This window comes from Berghia stephanieae, chromosome 1 (assembly GCF_034508935.2).
Source record: "Berghia stephanieae isolate SIO BIC M18660-M18661 chromosome 1, UCSD_Bste_1.3, whole genome shotgun sequence".
Taxonomy (NCBI): Eukaryota; Metazoa; Mollusca; class Gastropoda; order Nudibranchia; family Aeolidiidae; genus Berghia; species Berghia stephanieae.
The window spans coordinates 101,605,758-101,626,878 of NC_088360.1; the positions used below are offsets into that span (position 1 = coordinate 101,605,758).

The 21,121-nt window shown below is 36.8% G+C and overlaps 2 protein-coding genes and 1 long non-coding RNA gene across 4 annotated transcripts; 2 read left to right on the top strand and 1 right to left on the bottom strand.

The window, feature by feature from the left end:
- Positions 1-804: 804 nt before the first annotated feature.
- Positions 805-6,830, bottom strand: LOC144962567 (ribonuclease H2 subunit C-like). Its single transcript, XM_078895609.1, has 4 exons — positions 6,352-6,830; positions 5,161-5,229; positions 3,647-3,810; positions 805-2,144 (listed from the first exon to the last, which is right to left on the bottom strand). The coding sequence occupies exons 1-4, from the start codon at positions 6,503-6,505 to the stop codon at positions 2,103-2,105; spliced, it is 429 nt and encodes a 142-aa protein (XP_078751735.1). The 5' UTR covers positions 6,506-6,830; the 3' UTR covers positions 805-2,102.
- Positions 6,831-6,857: 27 nt separating this feature from the next.
- On the top strand, positions 6,858-16,153 carry LOC144962568 (uncharacterized). Of its 2 annotated transcripts, none has more exons than XM_078895610.1 (3): positions 6,858-7,013; positions 12,009-12,178; positions 15,415-16,153. In XM_078895610.1, exons 2-3 carry the CDS (start codon positions 12,013-12,015, stop codon positions 15,519-15,521), a joined length of 273 nt encoding a protein of 90 aa, XP_078751736.1. In that variant the 5' UTR covers positions 6,858-7,013; positions 12,009-12,012; the 3' UTR covers positions 15,522-16,153. The 2 variants fall into 2 exon arrangements, with proteins under 2 accessions (XP_078751736.1, XP_078751737.1); XM_078895611.1 differs by lacking the exon at positions 6,858-7,013 and adding an exon at positions 7,042-7,158.
- A 2,633-nt stretch (positions 16,154-18,786) lies between these two features.
- LOC144964992 (uncharacterized) lies at positions 18,787-20,291 on the top strand. The gene is made up of 2 exons (XR_013643962.1): positions 18,787-19,037; positions 20,181-20,291. It is a non-coding gene; the product is annotated as an uncharacterized LOC144964992 (long non-coding RNA).
- The last annotated feature ends 830 nt before the right edge of the window (positions 20,292-21,121 follow it).

Consider the following 21,121-nt stretch of genomic DNA (forward strand, 5'->3'; position numbering starts at 1 on the left):
AATTCCCTTTATTCATCTTCAGGGAAAATATGTCTTTATTTACGCAATGTGTTCTTAAAGTTAAAGTGCCTTAACATGGGGTCCCGAGCCAACAACAACAGTTACTAGTGCATTTACAATGTTTCATTTAATCCCTCAGCAGGCCATATTGAATATTTCCATATCATACAGTACCAGTCACCCATAAGGCATCCTTTTTGTACTAACACTGAATATCCATCACTGCCTACTGTTAGATACTCATTCACACTTTAGCTGAAATTAAGGTAATGCGTGTATAGTACCTTACTGAAGTGCCCAATGTCATCCGGGACTATAATTTTCCATGATCATTGTCATCCATTTGGCCACTGACCATGCTTAACATTGTTTGAATTTTGACACTGAGACAACTCTGCTACCATTCAAGGCAGGCAAGATCCAAGACCCAAAAGACTAAAAGTCTGCAGGTTCAATTTCATGAAAAGACATCAACCGGAATGCACCACTGCAAAGTAAGCATTCAGGAGACTACATTTCTTTTACAAGGAAAAAGATATACTGATAATAGACTCAAACCGGGGTCATCTGGGACTTTAGTCAGTGCATATGCCTATAGTTTGTAATGTACTTGAGATTCCGTTCTTAACTGATTGAGTGAATTCAAGCCAGACTAAATTTGACCTTTGACCTTAAATCTTAGTTGCCACAAAACGGAAAGCCATATATATGAATGTGGGTAATAGAGATGGTTCAGAGCCTAGAGTTTGTCACTTGATTCATTAAAATATTTTAAATAAAAAAGGATTTAAAAAATAAAATATATCACACAGTTTATATTCCTTTATTGTCTTTATACTTTATAGAAACATTGAAAACTGTTAACAGACATTGTTACAATTCCACTACTCTGACATCTGTATTTTATATTATTTGCAATGAAAATTATAACTGGCAAACTGAAAATTACTGGTCTTAATGTATAATCTAGTCTTTTCCCAGTAATTCCACATCACTCGTACTTGGATAAAGAAAACAAAAATACAACGAATTGAGCATAGATGAATGAAAATGATTTTGAAACAAAACAGGTGGATATATGGAGAATGTTACACGACTAAAGGGGCTATAACCAGACTTTAACTTTTATGTTAATGATTTGATTATTTCTCCTTAAACACCTCTCGCTGATTAAATTAATGTGATCTTTTGTTAAGGAAATGTTCACATATTACATCATCAATAGGGGAAGGGTGTGGGTGTGGATCTGCCATATGTTGACATGGGGAGGGGGGGGGAGGGGGGGAGAGAGCGGGGGTCAGACCAAAGATGATGTCATCAAGAAAGTGAAGAATGGAAAACTAAACATGTGTGCCACACTCAATAAATGCTTCAAATAATGAAATATATACTGACACTTCATGCTGCAAACTTTGGAGAAATGTACAAACTATACATCCTACATGATTTGAAGATAAACAATGATGGACGATTTGGAAGTATATTTCTAAGTTTGTTTCTATCTCAACGACAAAAGGTAACATGCTACAATGATTACTACCCAAATTTGGATGACATCATGTCCAGCTGATTCCTTTATATAATAATATTATGGTTCAACTCATGAATAGTAATAATAATAATGAATTTTATTTATATTGCGCCCAATCCTCTATATGCAATGCATCATAATATTCTATAGAATGAAAAACGGAGAGTTGAAAAAAAAGTTAATATTTCTTTCTTTTGTATGATGAAGAAGTCATCTTTCGGGGGGGGGGGGGGGGGGGGGGGGGGGTCAGGCTAATGATGACAAGTGATGGCAAGGAGGGGGGTCAAAAAGGGCAAATTTCTTGATGACGTATGCAAACAGTCCCTAATTATAATGAGTCTTGCAAGCCTGTAATTGCAATGTATAGAAAAAGATAACGTTTGCTCCCACCATGGACAATACCATCTCATGGCTTAAACATTTTCTTTTCTATCTGAAAAGACCATGTTGGACTAAATCCTTACATTTCCATCCAATGAACATGAAAATTTCATACCATAGTGCTTCCAAAGATTAATTAAAATCAAACATATTTTTTTATTACTAATACAATTTATGCTGATGATTCTTGTCATTTACTTTGACCAGGGTCATCTGTAACAGGCTTGTGAATCTGTGTGTAAAAGGTAAATAAGATAAGATAAGTACATTGGAATGCATTTAATGACTAATTAAAAATTCAAGAAGAGGTTATACATTAAAACTCACTCAACCCTAGCTTTACGTATTCGTATTGTGCAATCTCCCAGTGATTCTGGGTACTTTTGAAAATTGAAAAATAAAAAAATACTCATTCATCTAAAAGAGAATTGGCATGTACATAATTATATTCAACTGCAAATCTGTAAAAATTATGGTAGTTTTAATAATATGTTTATGTGAAACATGGACCATAACTAAGGAGATAGAAAGATAAATCGATGCCTTTGAGATGTGAGTATACCGAAGAATTCTGAGAGTACCATGGACCAGAAAGAAATCAAACATTCTGGTTCTTATTGATGCAGCCAAAGGTCCAGAAAACTGTTAAAATGAGAAAACTGACTTATTATGGACAGATTCGGAGACACAATACCATCCAAAAATGGCAGAAAGGCATGGGGCAAACCAAGGAAGTCCTGGATAGCAAATATGTAAACAACTGGCAAAAAGATAATCGGCTGCTCGGTAATGGCCCTTGAGCGTGAAGAATGGCGTTCCATGACATTTAACCTCTGTAGGGAGACGGAACTCCAGTAAAGTAAGATAATAATATATATATAATTCATTTTTTAAAATGCAAATATTGATGAAGTAATATAAAAGTAGTTGCAGTCAAATACTGAGATAGTAGGTGTTAGAGTTGAGTGAGTTAATCAGGATGCCACAGAATGATACAGTATTCGCTGTGTCAAGCATGCTCCCGGGAGAAGTAAAAAATGTGCCGAAATCTGATGCTCATGGGAGGTAACCTATACATACCCTGATCTTCAAGTATTATTTCCTGCTTATTTCCCTTTATGATACTGCCTGTAGAGGAATATGGACTGATTTTCATGCATTATGGGGAAATTGGGGTATTAAATAGAACCAATTGGGGTTTCAGTGACACTGCTTGTTAATAAAGTGTGGTAAAATACATATCTAGTATGTAGGTTTAACAATTTACTATAGTAAAAATTTGGTCACCCAGCTCCAGCACGCAGTATTGCAGAGTGTGCTGGAATTTTGCATGCTGGAATCCAGTGAGTACTGTTATAAAAAAAGCCTGAAAATCAGCCCCATACCTCACAATTTTAAAACCATGAGTAGTTCACTGGCATCGACTAATTACTATAAATTCAGAATGATTTCAACCCTGTTTTTCTGGCCGGGGATTCAAACCAATTGCCGGATAACCTTTCAGAAAATTTAACATGTGCCAAAAATTCCAGATACAGGCTAAATAGCCAGATTTCTGGCTTAGCCAGAAAAGTAAATCCCTGATTAATATTTTCGGGGTAACAACCTTAAAATCTCGACATACTTCTCTACGAAAAGCGACTTGGGTAAAATGTAAGCAAAATATTGATCTCCTACCAAAACTAAGTTTTCAGCCTGTGTTTAAACAAAATCTTATTCAAATGTCCAACATACCACTGATGCAATATCAATCCACTGGAAGGCACGCTGGACAAGGTCATCCTGACTTGGCTGTCTGTCCAGATTCCAATGAGTGAACTTGTCAAATTTATGAGTCACAATCAGTCTTCGGTCCAAGTCTTCAGTGGCTCTTTTGTGAGGTTCATTCACAACCAAACCTAAAATAAACATCAAATTTCCAAATATTACAAATCTGTTTTAAGACAAAAGTACATTTTAACAATCATAAATAATGACAAAAGTAGTTTAATCCTTTCAAAACACCTCTACTTCTATCATAAAACTGAAGTTAAGAAGGTAAATATAGTGGGGTAGTCCCTTAGAATCATAAAGACCATGGAGCCAGAGTTTATCACAGTTTCTTTTGTTTTAAACAAAGAGTAACAAATCCTCTGGACTCTTTGAATAGGGTGCTAGTTATCACAAAATGCTTTTCACCAGATTAATTGCATCTGAGACTAACAAAAGCTTTTTTTAGCTATCAAAACGCAGGAGAGAGAATTAAGTATTTACAGGAAACAAATTTTATAGAAAAAATAAATCTCTTGCAACAGATTATGGAAGAAGAAAAAAAGATTGCATGGGTTGTCAGACTCAAAAGCAAGTAAAAATATGAACATTCATATAGCGCATTCCCAGTTCTACCAAATTCCCATTTCGTGCATGACAAGTCATCTTTTAGGCTTCTTTTTTTATTAGCATTCTTAGAATATCCATCACAAACTTCAGTCAGGATTCCAACCTAATCTGAGTGGGGGAATTGGTAATTTGTGAAAAGCGCCTTATCCAACATTATTTTTGTTACTCATCAGGTCACTGACGAACTCTAATACTGCATGATTTTATTACAATACAAGACACTGTCTTACTGAGCCATATGTACATTGACTTTTAAGTATTTAAGAAGCTGCACAATGCTCAGTAATCCATTTAACAAATCTAATACAGCACCGCTGGATTCTGGTGCACTCCCAGAAGCCAAAAAGTGTGCTAGAATCTGAGCGTGCCAAAAACTGATGCTCATTTATAACGACTTATTAAATAGAAAACTTTTTTAGTCACTCTGCTCCATCATCTCGTATTGCAGAGCGTGCTGGAATTCAGCGTTCTAGAATCCATTGTGTACTGTATAGGTACACAATTCACTTATGTGATTTAGTGAGATGTGCAGTAAGAATCTTAACTCTTAACACCAATTATTATTATTATCATTGTGTGTTGTGTTGTTGGCACCAATATACATGAAAACTGTTGGACTGGTGAATGAAGGTGATGTGGGATTGAACGGGATAGTCGATTTTAGAAGGCAGAAGATCGGAAAGGGGGACCCCATCTACACCTAGAACGTAACCTACAGCATTCATCAATTAAAGTGAGGTAAGAAACATAGAACTTAAAACTTAAAACAAACGGTAAAAATCATGTTATTATTATTATGTTGTAACTATGAATATAACATATTAAAAGAATTTCACATTCATATGAATGTATAGAGTGAAATTATATACCCGTATATCCTGATGGTACATTCAAGTCATATCCATTAAGGGGTCTCCCACGAAATGTTGCAGTCAATTCTGAAGAAATCAAAATATGAAATTCAATTTTTGTGTTTAAAAAAACAACAAAAAACATAAATATTTTTACAGAGCAATATCAACTAAACATGCTCAAAGCGCTTTACAAAGGCAGAAAGGGTTCCTAGCCAACAGCAACACTTAATACAGTCAACTCTGCATAATCACACACCCTCGGGAGTTCATGTTAGTGTGTCGATTAAGCGGAGAAGCTACAAATAGCATTTGCTGTTTTTTTAAACTTTCTTTTCTTATTCATTTGTCAAACAACAAAATGTGACCTTATTGTTTGTAAGAATAGTAATCGTGAATCGTTGATTGTAATAAAGCCCCATCTCGTGTGCATTGTAAATGTCATTAGAGTCTGAATGCTGAAGAAGTTGTTCAAAACTTCATCACTCCATTGGCTGGCAGAGGAGACATATCGTGTTTTTCGCCATGTTCTTTTCTAAATACGACATTCTGTCGACCTTTCAATCTCGAAAGCCAGCCTTCTGATGGGGAAAAAGACGTCCCCTGAGTTGATGCCAGTTCAATTGCCTTTTGAGTTTATCAATGTGGACAGGGGCCATAAAATTCAATCAAAAGATGAGACGCGAGTCCTCTCTGTAATCATTTCTTTTTTTCTACCGCCCAGCAGAGGAAAACAATGCACAGGTAAAGAATTGCAATCGAGTGGTCAGTCAATGTAAACAAGCACACAGCATTGGGTGGACTGCAATCACGTTTCGCACCTTGTGATGCAGACAGCAAGTGCTGTGCTGAGTTAATTAGCCTGTCTTGTCTGGCAATCCTTTGATGTCAGTAAACAAAATGGGAGAGAGAAAAGGGATAACAAGAAAGAAAAGAAAAAATGAGAAGAGAGAGAGAGAGAGAGAGAGAGAGAGAGAGAGAGGTCCATTCATTGCTTGTATAGCAGCACAAACTAGTTAGCGGAGTTACCGTGTATGTGGATTCTAAGGCTAGGTGCCGGTTACCGTTACATAGATGGTCACCCGCTCGTCAGGGACATCAATCCGCGAACAGTGCCAACTGTCAGGTATTGAAATGAGGTTAGGGTTATACAGGTAAACATGAAAACGCTCTTTAATTATATCGGATGATATATTTATAAGTCATTACCATTTTTTGATTCTTCTTTTTCAGACTCCACTACTGTTGTGGTAAAGAAATTGTTTATATCTGCAGGTCCGTCATACTGAATTTCACATGGAATAAAATGGCAATTTTCTGTTTTTGCGTGCTCAACAGTTGTTAACTCAATAAAAGTTGCCATGATAAACAAATCTTTCACTTTGACTTCGTTGTATTTACTTTTTTCCCCAAACTAGACGTCTACAATCTATTACATTACCCGCCTTACTTCAGCCGCTTCATGGAAGAAGACAAGTATCCGTGAGGCGTATCGGATACATGGAAGTTTCCAGTACTCGTTCCCTTTTAACATTTTGCAATGTATGAAAAAGTTCTCAATAATTTGTCATAATTTTATAACTGCTCGAGTAAAAAAACATTTTTATTTTCTGTGAAGCATTCTGACAGCTTTTATTAACTTTACTCATTGACTTTGCTCCTTCTATCAAAATCAAATGGACTTCTAGTATTGACGAAAAAGGAATTAGATAGTGTCCAATACCGAAAGTAAAAGAAGACATATCCGTGTTTTGACTTTTGACATTGTTTTTGATTTCGACTGCGTTTGATGACAATGATGATTTAGTATCATTCTTACCCAATCTGGCCTGCAGAACGATCACAAATAAGGATTGTTGAGACGTTTACAGGTACTTCAATAGTACTTTGATAATAAGTCTAGTATACCTAGTCTAGTCAATTGCCACGGCCACGGACAGTGATCGTCAGCTCTAGTCACGGCAGTCACGGCAACACACTTGAACTTGAACTGGAACGTCAGTTGCCACTGCGTTGGTAAAAAAATCATCATTGACTATAACTGCCACATTGTGATGTTGTTGATCACTGCCACAGAGTGATGCTGATATTATTAATACACTACACACACTCTCTCTTTCTCTCTCTCTCTCTCTCTCTCTCTCTCTCTCTCTCTCTCTCTCTCTCTCTCTCTCTCTCTCTCTCTCTCTCTCTCTCTCTCTCATTTTTTCTTTTATTTCTCTCGTTTTCCCTTTTCTCTCTCTCTCATTTTCTCTTTTCTTCCTCTCTCATTCTGTCCCTTAAAAATGAGAGAGTGAGAATTTTAGAAACACCACCACCACCACATCATCGTCATCACCAATACTTCAACCAACACCACCTAGGTAGTTGCATGAAAATTTGAGATTGCAGCAATTGTCTTCAAAATAGTCTCATGCTATTCTGCAAGAAATACACTTTTCAATGGTACCAAAATTATGACAATGTGACAATTAGAACCAAAGTTACGGGATTATTAGTCCGCAAAAGTGGACCAAAATACTTAATATAATTTAAGAGGAAAAAAGAAACTAAAACTGTGACCAGAGAGCAACCGAAAAGCGGGGGAAATGGAAAATCACGGTTATTTGGGTTGGAATACATATAAAACCATATATCAAAATGATCGCAAAGGAAAGACGAAGCAATTTTTTAAAAAATTAAATGATTATTATGCAATATTATGCAACGTCACGCAATTACATAACCCTAGAAAATGAAAAAAAAAGGCGCGAGGAACGGATAATAACTTTAAAAACAGATTTGAGGGTGGTCTTCTTCCAGAGCATGCTTACAATACTATGGCTATGATTAATTTTGAACACAAAAATTGTTAAAACAAGAGGAAAGGAGCGTAAACGTATGAATTTAGACACTAAAGTTGTGTCCTTGGGGAAGGCACTTAATATTTGGCATTGGCAAATGAGCAACAGACGAAAGATGACTGGTATTCGGAGAGAAGAAAAAAAAACAAAAAAACAATGAACAGGGCTAGAAATAAAGTTGAACAAGTGTCAGTAAATGCAACTTGCAAATGTACTGCCCAATGTTTTTGCATCCTTGGACAAGACATTTGGGCACCAACAGTACTCGGGAGAAACAAGCTTGCCGCTTTATATATGCAAACATGGTCAGTGATAAAAATGCAAAATTAAAAACAAGAACTACATAAGAGTGGTAGAGAAAACTTAACCTGAAAATGCAAAATTGAATATTACGTAACATATTACATAATAACAAACAATAAGCCGATAAATACCGACACTTTGCAAACTTTCTGCAACATAGGCATGTCATATATCAAACTGAACATCTCGAAGAGATGTATCATATGACTAACTATTCAACTACATTAAAATTGAAATGAACTTTAGAAAATTTGATAATTGCTTTGCATTCAACATCACTAAGAGAACAGATAATTAAAGGGTACTCACGTACTGACTCGCTTAAATCCATAAGATGGCTGAGATGTGGCAAAAGACAGAAGACAACAAAATCTAGGCACTATGGGTTGTTGGCTGCATGGAATGTAGACACAGGCAATATCCAGGTAATGATACTGAATAAATACATCGAAGTCCAAGCAATGATACAGAAGTAGTTGGGGGAGACTGACGATCGAATTCATGTTGTTACTTCAATTTCACATTTAAAAATACAAGACAGACGACTGGAGTTAGAGGCGGCAGACGACTGGAGTTGGAGGTGGCAGACAATCAAATTCATGTTGTTATTTCAATCTCATATTTAAAAATACAAGACAGACGACTGGAGTTAGAGGCGGCAGACGACTGGAGTTGGAGGTGGCAGACAATCAAATTCATGTTGTTATTTCAATTTCATATTTAAAAATACAAGGCAGATTATTGGAGCTGGAGGAGGCAGATGACGGGAGTTGGAGGTGGCAGACAATCAAATTCATGTTGTTATTTCAATCTCATATTTAAAAATACAAGACAGACGACTGGAGTTAGAGGCGGCAGACGACTGGAGTTGGAGGTGGCAGACAATCAAATTCATGTCGTTATTTCAATTTCATATTTAAAAATACAAGGCAGATTATTGGAGCTGGAGGAGGCAGACGACGGGAGTTGGAGGTGGCAGACAATCAAATTCATGTTGTTATTACAATTTCATATATTCAAAAATACAAAGCAGATTATAGGAGCTGGAGGTGGCAGACAATCAAATTCATGTTGTTATTTCAATCTCATATTTAGAAATACAAGACAGACGACTGGAGTTCGAGACTGCAGACGACTGGAGTTGGAGGTGGCAGACAATCAAATTCATGTTGTTATTTCAATTTCATATTTAAAAATACAAGGCAGATTATTGGAGCTGGAGGAGGCAGACGACTGGAGTTGGAGGAGGCAGACAATCAAATTCATGTTGTTATTTCAATCTCATATTTAAAAATACAAGGCAGACGACTGGAGTTAGAGGCGGCAGACGACTGGAGTTGGAGGTGGCAGACAATCAAATTCATGTTGTTATTTCAATTTCATATTTAAAAATACAAGGCAGATTATTGGAGCTGGAGGAGGCAGACGACTGGAGTTGGAGGTGGCAGACAATCAAATTCATGTTGTTATTTCAATCTCATATTTAAAAATACAAGACAGACGACTGGAGTTCGAGGCGGCAGACGACGGGAGTTGGAGGTGGCAGACAATCAAATTCATATTGTTATTTCAATTTCATATTTAAAAATACAAGGCAGGAAATGAAACATGAAAATGTGGTGTCATAATGAACGTCTGACTCTGAAAACAAAAAAAGTACTTCGATTATGATTAAATCAACAAAATTAAAAGTTATATAATAATTTTTGTTGTGGTAAAGAGTAAAGTAATGAATGAAATATACTTTCACTTGAATTGACTCTATCATGCTATTCTGTATTATTTGTATTGAAATTAACCACATTAAATTAAACCAACACACTTAACCTGCAGAACAAACAAAAATAAAAGATAAAAAATAATATCAGTGGAACATAATTTTTAGTTGTCCGGTATCATCCCAGTTAAAAAGTCATTTCAGTTTCAACATTCATTCATAAAATAAAACTAAAATTATGGATGGGACTATTTTCAGTCTTTTTACAGCAATTATTCAGCTTGAAATTATTTATACAAGTCACAAAAGCAAAAGCAGTCGATAGTTTACAGACTGCACTGTACACAGGAGACTCGGGGATACATCGAGAGGCAATCCTGGTTGGCCGTCGCCAACTTCATGAACACGCATCGTATTTAAAGTCACTAAAAGACCCTTTCGCCAGCATCAATCACCACCAAAATTCACACAAATAGAGAAAAATGGTTGGCGAATAATATAACATTAATTAAAAATAGGTAATATAATGAAAAATGTATTTAAAATGAAGTTAAAACTTACCAAATTTTCAAACAGCTGGCATCTGAACAAAGAATGAACGGATTAAAAATCTGAAAACGCCGCCTGATGCGCTGGCTTCTCCTCTTTAAAATGAGACCGGAAGTGACGAAATTAGTGCACAGGAAGCGATTCCACGGCAATGGAAGTAAAACTATGTTCACCGGTTAACACAATTTTCACTCCAGAGCCGTAACATCGATATCGGGGCTCGATCAGCGGCTCAGCCACAGGCGATGCGACTACCAACACCACCACTCCATCATCATCATCATCAGCACGACTTCTACAACCACATCATCATCATCACTACCACCACTACTAAAACTTCACCACATCGTCACCACTACTGCAACCATCACGTTGTCATCATCATAACACTACCACCAGTATTGCAACCACCACCACATCATCATAATTATCATAATCGTCACCATCACTACTACATCCACCTCCCACCACATCATCATCATCACTATCACTATTACAACCACGGCCACCACATCACCATCAGTACGACAACCATCACCACCACATCATCACCATGACTACAACCGCCACTACTAGCACCACATCATCATCATCACAACCACCACAACTGCAACCGCCCCACGACCACCACCACATAATTTTTTACCTCCTAAAATTGTGAGATTCCTGGAAGGAATCCATTGCATTCAAGTCAGGACTCAACGGAGGCAATTAATCTTTAGAAATAAACCGAATGTGATTTCTACTTCGTATTGAAAATCATGTAAGATTGCTAAAAGAAAAAAACTTATTCCACTCTCTATTCGGATCAATTATTTATTTTTCAACAAGACGTGGCAACTTCCCGCTCAAGTCTGGAAACTCTTCATATCGTGATTTTGAACGTCTTTGATACAACCAGGCATAGTGTCTGAACCAAGAAAGGACTTTTAATTAAACTGACAAGTTATTAAATCATTTCGCACATTATTGTCAGTTAACCACGAGTCGTTATGGTCATGTCGTGCTGATATAATCACGCACCTGAGTAAATAACAGGTTGGCTGACCATCCAATGGTAGAAAGCAATAAATTTGCATGCATGCAATCGGAAGTAATGGACTTCATCTGAAATTTCAGACTTGCATTAGTTATGGTCTGGCAATTACAGGCTTCTAAACTTTTCCTGTGTGTTTTGTTTTTTACTCGCACCTGATATAATGTTAGAGCAATGAAATGGGAGACAGGCAATGATAATGCTTAGGATTGGAGTCCATGCTCATATGCATTAATATACACACAAGATAGGTGTGCAAACAATTAAGTTTTATGAAATTCCTTTTTTTTTTTTTCATCATTTTCAATCAGCTTTAATTATCTCCAAGGCAAGGGTTGTTGTAGACTCCAATAATATTTATGTCCCATCAATTAATACAATCATAAACTCTTTTTTTTCTTTAAATTTTGATGAACAGGAAGATGAAGCGTTATCGTTATGGCAACCCTTCATCACAGAGCGTTTTACAAAAGGCCCGTCCTTATATTCTCCTCTTTGTTGGATGGAATTTGGTGGGAGCAATGGTTTGGAGGTTTTTCAACTCTAGGGCAGAGAAGAAAGATCCAGACTGGTTCGCAAAGCCACAAGGTAAATACAGTGCAACCTATGGATAACAACACCCCTGAATAATGATAACCTATGGATAGTGACATTAACCTCTGGTCCCGATTTTTTCTTCTTTTTAAAAATCGATATTAGTAATATAAAAACAATAATAACGACACACATTTTATTAAAACATCTGTTCAGCAATATCAATATAGTGATAACTGGCCGTTAACACAGACACTTGATACCAAAAAAATCTAGCGAAATAAGTAACATTGTTTAAGACAAAATCATTTAGTACTCTTCTATTTGACCACTTTTAAAATCATAATTGACCACGAGGACCTCTGGCCTTCTGTCAGCTCTAGTGCAATCAATAGTGTCACTACTGATCACTGACAACCTTTGCTGACAAATCAAGTATTAATATATGTTCCGTTTTATTAAGAAATGCCACTTAATTAAAGAAATGCTGGTCCAAGTCTGGATAAGCGACAGAGGGAAAATACTCAATTCAGTATTCAATTTTAATGACAATACACATCAGAGAGTGAAAATTTATCTTGTAAATCTTTTGACAACAGGAAAATTATACATTCTACCATGGTTGGGATGTGTCTTATCACTTAGGCTGATCTCGGCATCACATTGTTATTATCACGGGTCTCACCACTCACCGTTAAAGATACAGGCCTGTAGTTTGCTACCACATGTTTACTGCCTTTCTTGGAAACTGGTGTTACATTTGCACGTTTCCCATCATTTGGGAGGATTTCAGAATAGAGAGAGACAAGTTAAATATTTTTGTCATCGTGGGCGCAAGTTCTGTTGCATGATGTTTAAGGTTGTGATTTAGGATGTTTTTTTGTCCACCAGCTTCGTGTTCTTGTATGTTTTTAAGTGGCTTCAGCACCCCATCTGTTTTGATTTCTAGTTCTTCTATTTTGGGATAAATCGTTTCTTGTCAAGTTGTCCCTTGAGAGTTAGAGTCATTGTGTGTGAATACAAATTTGAACTGATTGTTAAGAATTTTTGCTTTAGTCACGCTATCTTGATGTAATGCTCCATCGTGTCTCACTGATGCTACTCCAAACTATCTTTTTGATTTGTTTTGCTGTAGTTCCAAAAGCGCATTTTGTTTCCGTTTTTCATAGAGTGCTCTAGTGTGTTGTGAATATAGTCCCATTGTCTTATTTCTCTCTGGGTTATGCTTTGAATTCCTGATATTGATAGTGGTCCCAATCATATTTGCTTTGGGATTTCTTTGCCTTTACAAACAGCTTGTGGTTTTTTTCTTATTTTTCTTCTTAGATCAGTATTAATCCATGGCTAGTGGTTTTGTTTTGCGCTCAATTTTGATGGTACCTTATTTTTTATTATGTTCTTAAGGGCATTTTTAAGCATATCCCACATTTCTTCAATATCACCTGTTTCCAAGGATATTATCATTTCACTCATGTCTCAAAGTTTTTCAAGTAAAGCGTTTTTATTTGCTTTGTGATAAAGATATAATTTTCTCTTTCTCGTGTACTGTGTTTTATGTCAGAGTCAATCAACAATGTCATGATCTGATAGACCAGGAATGATGTCAGAAGTTGTAATCAGGCTACGGTTGTTGGTGATGTAGAGGTCTTATGTGTTATCTTTTCATGTTGGCTGATGTTGAAGTTGTTCAAATGTGTTTTTCGCTAGTATATCAATAAAAGTTCTATGTTGTGCCGCCTGGTTGGAGCTTGGGAGTACAGTGTTGGTCTCCCACCATATGTGGGGAAGGTTGAAATCCACTCCGGTTTTTATGTGTCATTTTTTTGTGTGCTTTTTTGTTGTTATTTTGTATGTTTGTTTGTTTTTTTAGCTAAGTGTTTAGATATTGATTTCCCCAATGTTATGATACTTTCTATTGTGGAATTTGAGGGTCGATAATACAATCCTACAATGATAGTGTTGTTTCTAACATTGATTTCAGCCCATACAGGTTCACAATCCATTTCTTCATCTAATTTAAATTAATTTGCATTGGGGTTGTTATTTGCTTCTATAAAGACCCTGCCTCCATATTTATTTCGGTCTTTACTGAATACACGATAAACCAGTAAAAATAATTAAAACCAAAAGTTTGGAGTTAGAAAACATATTGTCAAATATTTACAACTACCCATCAATGAAATATATTTGTACTTAAAATGTTTCACCCATTGTCCAATCACACCAATTTTAAAACAAAGATAAGTTGCATTAGAAAAAACATTGAATGTCTAATTTTTCCCAATGTTAGACCAATCCGAACACCTCTGTTACAAGCAATTTGTCCAGATTACACAGAAACATCTGGATAGTGGAGTCCGTCCCTAAAGAGTACAATTTAAGAAGAAAAAAATCCGTCCCAACGCAACTTGTCCAGATAATGGAGACATCCAGATTGTGGAGTTCCGAATTAAAGAGACGCAACTGTAATTTACAGTCCAAGAAGATCTATGCATAAAATAAAGTGGAATATGCATAAATTCAACACTCTTAAACTTTGAATTAAAGGCAGTCCAACATTTTCTGTTATTTAATCAAAGTGTCTTCCATTGATAATGGAGAAAGTCAACATTGCTTAAGTCAGCCAATTTCCTAGTCAGGGTGTGTTGGTGCTATCAGTATTCCACTGTATACCTCCACAATGAACTCTTTACCTTGAGACCACAAAACCAAAGGGGGTCCTGATACCTTTGTTGGTAGAGCACTCGCTTCGCAAGCAAAGGGACAGAGACCAATCCCGGGTGCAGTCAAGATTTTTTTCTGACTCCCCTATCTACCCAGCAGTGATAGGGTAGCTGGGTCTGTTAGATCTTGTGGAAAGTACTTTGCGATAGACTAGCATCTTATCCAAAGTACAGCAAGCAATTGCTATTGTCCATTTCACGCTATAGAGACCAGGATAAACTCCGTCTCCATGGGCCTGGTGTATGTTGCATATTATCAACACTTTTTATGAGACTTTTTCCTTTAAATAATATTACCAGTTATGGAAATATAGTTTGAAATATTGAATGTTTAACTTATTTTGTGCATTTAGGCTTCAAAATGGAAATGGTCAAAATAATTGACAAGAGACCAATATTTTAAATATTTCTGTCGTTTGTTATTCATATCTATCTTGGGTGGATTTTGCTAATTTGTTCTGATTTGTAGTAACCATAAATACTTTTTGAGATAAAAAATCAACAATAAAAATTTAGCTTTGAATGGCTAACCACTTTCAACCAATTTGTTTTCTCTTTAAATTCCAGTTGATCGCATTGCAAGATTGACAGGCAGTATACCAGATGATACAAAGAAATACTCATATTCTATTGTGAATGCTGAAAAAAGTGACAGTGACAGCCCAGACTCATGACCTCAGTGCATGTTCTTTGCTTCATGTAAATAATTTTAGCCATTCTCTTTTATTCATTTATTGTTATGATAATAGTATGGTCATCTTTACTTTTCCATGAATTCAGTCGAGTTCAAACTGATGTTGAAGTAATTTAATTATGAAGGAATCATCTCAATTTATTATGATTTTATCTCGAGGAGCCAGCGCTTTGGTTTTTGTCTTCAGCTGTGATTGTGCCACCTCTAGAAACAATGTTAATAGCATCAAGGATATGTTAATTATTCGGTTTGAGTGTAGAAATGAATCAAATGGAATGAATCAGGTATGATGAATGCAATGTTCCCCTTGCTATTGTTATAAATAGATAGTTAGATACGGGGTGATTCAATAGAAAGTGAACTCGTCCTTGGTATCCTAATATAATGCGTTCAATTAAAGTCTGCATGCTATATATTTGACATGATAATGATGTGTGTAGTGCTCTTGCATAATGTTCAAATTTTATTGAGTCTTCTTGTACAACAAATTTATCTCCTGTTGTGATGTATCTGTCTGTCTGGCATGTAGAATTATTTGATGACAAGATAGTGAAAGTGTGATAATAAAAATATTGTTTCTTAAATGGAATAAACTATTTTTATGTATAATAAGTTTCTTCATTCCTTTACTTCATCTGGGAGTCCCGGTGGCTCAGTTGGTAGAGCACTCATCCCACAAGCAAGACGGACCCTATTCAAATTCAAATCCCTTCAGCTATTTTTTTTTTTTTTTTTTTTTTTTTTGCTCCACCAATTTCTCAGCAATTATTGGGTCTGTCAGATTCAGAGCTAGTGGAAAGAACTTTTTGAAAGTCCAGCGACCTATCCATTGTGCAACAAAGATTTATTAGAGATATAATGAAAAGATGTGTATGATATTTCTATGTGTGTGAATGATTTATATCATACATCTGTGCTTGCTCCCTAGTTTGCCTCAAGGAATTATTACCATTTCCATTTTAAGCTCCAGGAATGAACTCCTCCTCTACTGGCAATGTTTGGTCTCACAATAAGTGCAAGATGGCGCTTTTATTAGCGCTATAAATTCCCAATGTAAATTGTTGATTCAATCTCAAGCCAGTCCATTTTTTACTCCACTGATCTTCTCATCCAAAACTTTTGCCTGCTGTTAAAAGTCCCAAATGAATGTGGCTCTTTTACAAGGTTTAGTTACATTTAATAGTTACTGGTTCTTGGGATTTTTTATAACCCCCTACAGTGTTGGCCAGGTCTGCCAACTCCATAGTACAGTGGAACTCGGATAGGAAGCAATACTGGGGGAATTTAAAAAACAAACCAAAACACAAGGAACACAATTCAAGTTACCTCCCTAAATATCCATTTACCTCCCTAATTAAATAAATCAGATAAAGTGACTGTGACTTCCATTCCTGTGCACAGACGGATGTCAATAGAGTACACACAATTACTCCAATTCGGCCACTCCCACAGTCCTGTGTAATCTATGGCCACTCCCACCTCATCTCTCCTTTCTTATAAGTTCCTTTTCTTCTTGAGTAAGTAGTTTTTCTCAACTTGGTTAAACTTGAAGCCCCCGTTGTAGCCGTGTTCCAAGAAATATGTCCCCGTTATAGCCATGCATGATTTATGTGCATTATATAGGCCGTAGAAGGGGGGATTTAACATTTTCCCGTTGTTAGCCGAGCTCCCATTGCAACCGATGCCTTTGTACGCGAGCTGTACTGTATGATGTTGCATAATTTTTTGACCCAAATAAGCAGTTACGATTTCAGAAGATTTGGTACATATTATTAAAAGCTGAAATTTATTAATTTAGTCATCGGTTAAGACACTAATACATAAATGTGTTCGTTGTTCATTTTAACCTGTTTACCACTGACACATCAACTGTTAACAATGTTTCTGTATGATGATGCCTCTCAATTTATACTAGAGTTTCAGTTGGTTATAACAACCATACCTTTCAAAATATTTTGAGGATTTGTATAGAATCATTCGTGTATACGCTTATTTTATAGTTTGAATGTTCTCACATCACATAATTTATAGGTCCTTTGGCTCGGGAAGACTACTTTTCATTGTACAATCATGCAATATTTTCTCCTTTATTTTTTACACACTCGGACTGAATACACCTTTTACCTAAAAAAAAAATATTTTTAAATATACACTTTTCACTCTAGGGTTGTTGGCATGTCTTATTGATTTTTGTTCCCTCCCTCAACATATTTTATCCATATTTTATACCCCTACCACCACCACCACCCCAGGGCCTCCCGATATCTCAGTTGGTAGAGCACTCGCTTCACACGCAAAGGGACCAAAATCGTGCAGTCAAATTTTTTTTTTCTGACACCCCTGTCCACCCAGCTGTGAATGGGTAGCTGAGTCTGTTAGATTTGGTGGAAAGTACTTTGCAATAGACAAGCGTCCTATCCAAAGGTTAGCAAACAATTGCTATTGTCCGGTTCACACTATAGAAACCGGGATAAACTCCGGCCCAATGGCTCTGAAGGACCACCACCACCCTAGTGGCAGTAGAGTTGTATCAATACGAAGAGGTTCTCTGAATTCAAAGAAATATGTAAATGGATGGCTACATAAATAAGGAATTAACTTGGGACTGTAAGATGTAGTCACAAGTGGGGAGTGAACCCGAGACTATCGAAAATGGACACAAGAAGAAATGTACCTACTTTTTTTTAATGGATACCAGTAGGGAGTGAACCAAGGACTATTGGAGATGGACAGCTTTGGGGTGTGAAACTGTGACTGTGATTATTTGAGGTGAACGCCACTGGGGAGTTAACCGTGGCCTTCGTGACTATCTAGAGTAACGAAGGTCACGAGTTAACCCGGGACTGAGGGAGGTGAATACAAATGGGGAGTGAGTCTGGGACTATGAAAGTAAAAGTTGGACACCAGCCGGGAGTGAACATGTGACCACGGGTATGTGGACACCAGTGGAGAGTGAACCCGGGACCATGGGAAGTGGACACCAGTGGGGAGTGAACGTGGGGTTATGAGAGGTGGATGCCACTGGTGAGTGAATGTGGGGCTACAGGATATGGACATCAGTGGAGAGTGAACCCAGGAGCGACTATGGGAGGTAGACACCAATGGTGAGTGAACCCGGTGCTATGAGATACATGTATTGATCTCGTTATCCTGGATATCAATCTCCACGGGTGTCCACCACAAATTATCTCTGGTTCAATTCCCACTGGTGCTGACCAATCAGTCTCACGGTCAATCGGCTTCCTAAGTCGTGACGTAATCCTGCGCAGCAACGCATGGCAACAAACCGGCTGGCTCTAAACAGTCGAGAAAAATGGCTGACACGAACTCTATTTCCATCACCGCCCTTATGAAATATTTCTCCAATGAGCATAAAAGTGTCTCGCGAGGTGAAAATCATCATCAGTCAGGTCCTGTTTTGACTTTCACTTACTCAGATGGCTTGATGTTCGGCAAAGTTCAAGCCAGCATGAAGAATAAAGAGTATTCTGTGAAGGTAAGTCATTTCGTCTTCTCATTCTCACTCTCAAAATCTCACATCTCCGTAAAACTACTGTTGGACAATAATCAGTTTACTTTGAGTTTAGGCAGATTTAGTATATCCAATGGAAAGATTTAACTGTTTACGTTCGATTTTAGTTAGGGAGAGAGAGAGGGAGTTATTGAATTATTGTGTTTTTATCTTATGGACCACGGACTTTGAGTCTTTGAGGTCTTAGTCTTGCTTCGCTAATTTTCGTTGCTATTGACTATAGTCTACTACATACTATTTAGTATCGTGTTGTAACCTTTATTATAATACTCATATGAGCATCACAATCACCAATCACGCTAGACATTTTATCATACTTCATGTGGGGCAGCGTGGATCAGCGGTACGGTTTTTGCTTCGTACCCGAAAGGTACCGAGTTCGTTCACCCGCCGCTGCGCTGTGTGGCCTTGAGCAAGTCACCTCGCCCTAGCTCAATTTGCGGCGCTGCACCGTGGTTATTCCAGTCTTCCCTGGGAATAGACCCTAGAGATAAATTTCCTCTATGGGATGAATAAAGGATTTATTTAGACCAGTGTTAGTCACGGTAAACTAAACTTCCTATTGGGTTAAGGTGTAATGTAAATGTTGCTGCTTGAAACTCGAAGAAATCAATAACATTGTGAAATTGAATGTGAACTTCAATTTAATATACGAAAACAGATAAAATGGACGTTTCGGGTTTCCCCCTTATCAACAAAGCAAGATGAATGAAAGAATCACTTAATTTGTTTTTTTAATTGAGTTTTTATACAGCGTAATATCCACTAAATGTGCTCAAAGTGCTTTACAAGGGGTCCCTGGCCAACAGCAACATTTAACATGTAAGACGGGACATGATGCCTGTTGGGCGATATTACAATTTTTTCGGACAGAGACAACGCCAGGTACTCATTTGACACCTGAGTACGGTGAGAGATTGTGAGTAAAGAGCCTTCTCCAAGGACTCAACTATGTGCCGAGCGAGGCCCAAACCCAGGACCTTCTGATCTGAAAGCGAGTGTCATACCACAAGACCACAACAGACGTTTTATTAGTTTGTTTGTTTTTTGCCTATTGAGCATGGTCGCAGCTCTAAATTTGAATCTTTTATTCTTTTACTTCCACAGATCTATCTTGATGATGCCTTGGGTTGATTCAGTCCAAAACTAATTTGTGTGGTTTTATTTAACAATGTTAATGACATTGAACATACATTGATACAACAATGCCATAATTTGTCTGTTTATCATGTAAAATCATGTATGGACCTACAAAACCATTATTTTGAATGGTGATTTGATGATGATGAACAAAATATGTGTGTTGTACAAAATAAATGGCAAAGCTAACAAAATGCAATCTCCTTAATAAGAGGAGACTGGGGATTGACAAGTGCTGCAACAAATTGAAAAATAATATCAGATGTTTCTCTTAACATGGTTGGAATATATGAGAGGATGTTAACATTTTTCAGTCTTTCATTAGCCCTCTCAACATGAATTCTACATGAAGCAATTTCTTTTGTTAATAAAATCTCATTTTCAGTAAATTTATTATGTAAAAAGGGAGGGATATTTACAGTTACTCCTTGAGGTAAAATATCTTGAATCAGGATGGGGTTTTACCTTTATTACCTTTATCTGCTAAAATTAATTCTCCAGGGCTTAAAATTAAAAGTTTTAGTAATCCACATGTAATAGAATGACCATTCTATCTAATGTTATTTGATTTTGTACTCTATTACTCTTTACTACTTGTCGCTACCATCACTATTTAATTGTATGCAAGTAATGCAAGACTGTGTGCCTCTGTGGTTGATATCAACATTCCTTTACTCGTGTGTGTTACTATGACCAATAGTACACTGTGTGTTGTGTGTTAAGCCCTTACACAGGTAGTCTCTCGATGTAGTACTATTTTTATCTTCGGCTGGGTGTGACTTCTGGCCTGATACTATATTTTTGTGTGCTTTCTTTCATCACTTCACATCGTTATAACTTCATTTTAACAACTATGATCATTTACAAATTTATATCACTAATTCTGGCAAATCATAGCTTTCTAGCCA

Coding starts and splice junctions, on each gene's coding strand:
- LOC144962567 (XM_078895609.1), bottom strand. CDS start 6,505: ATGGCAACTTTTATTGAGTTAACAACTGTTGAGCACGCAAAAACAGAA. Junction 3,811..5,160: donor TGTACCATCAGGATATACGG/GTATATAATTTC, acceptor TGTTTATTTTAG/GTTTGGTTGTGAATGAACCT. Junction 2,145..3,646: donor GGATTGATATTGCATCAGTG/GTATGTTGGACA, acceptor TTTTACACACAG/ATTCACAAGCCTGTTACAGA.
- LOC144962568 (XM_078895610.1), top strand. CDS start 12,013: ATGAAGCGTTATCGTTATGGCAACCCTTCATCACAGAGCGTTTTACAA. Junction 12,179..15,414: donor CTGGTTCGCAAAGCCACAAG/GTAAATACAGTG, acceptor TTTAAATTCCAG/TTGATCGCATTGCAAGATTG.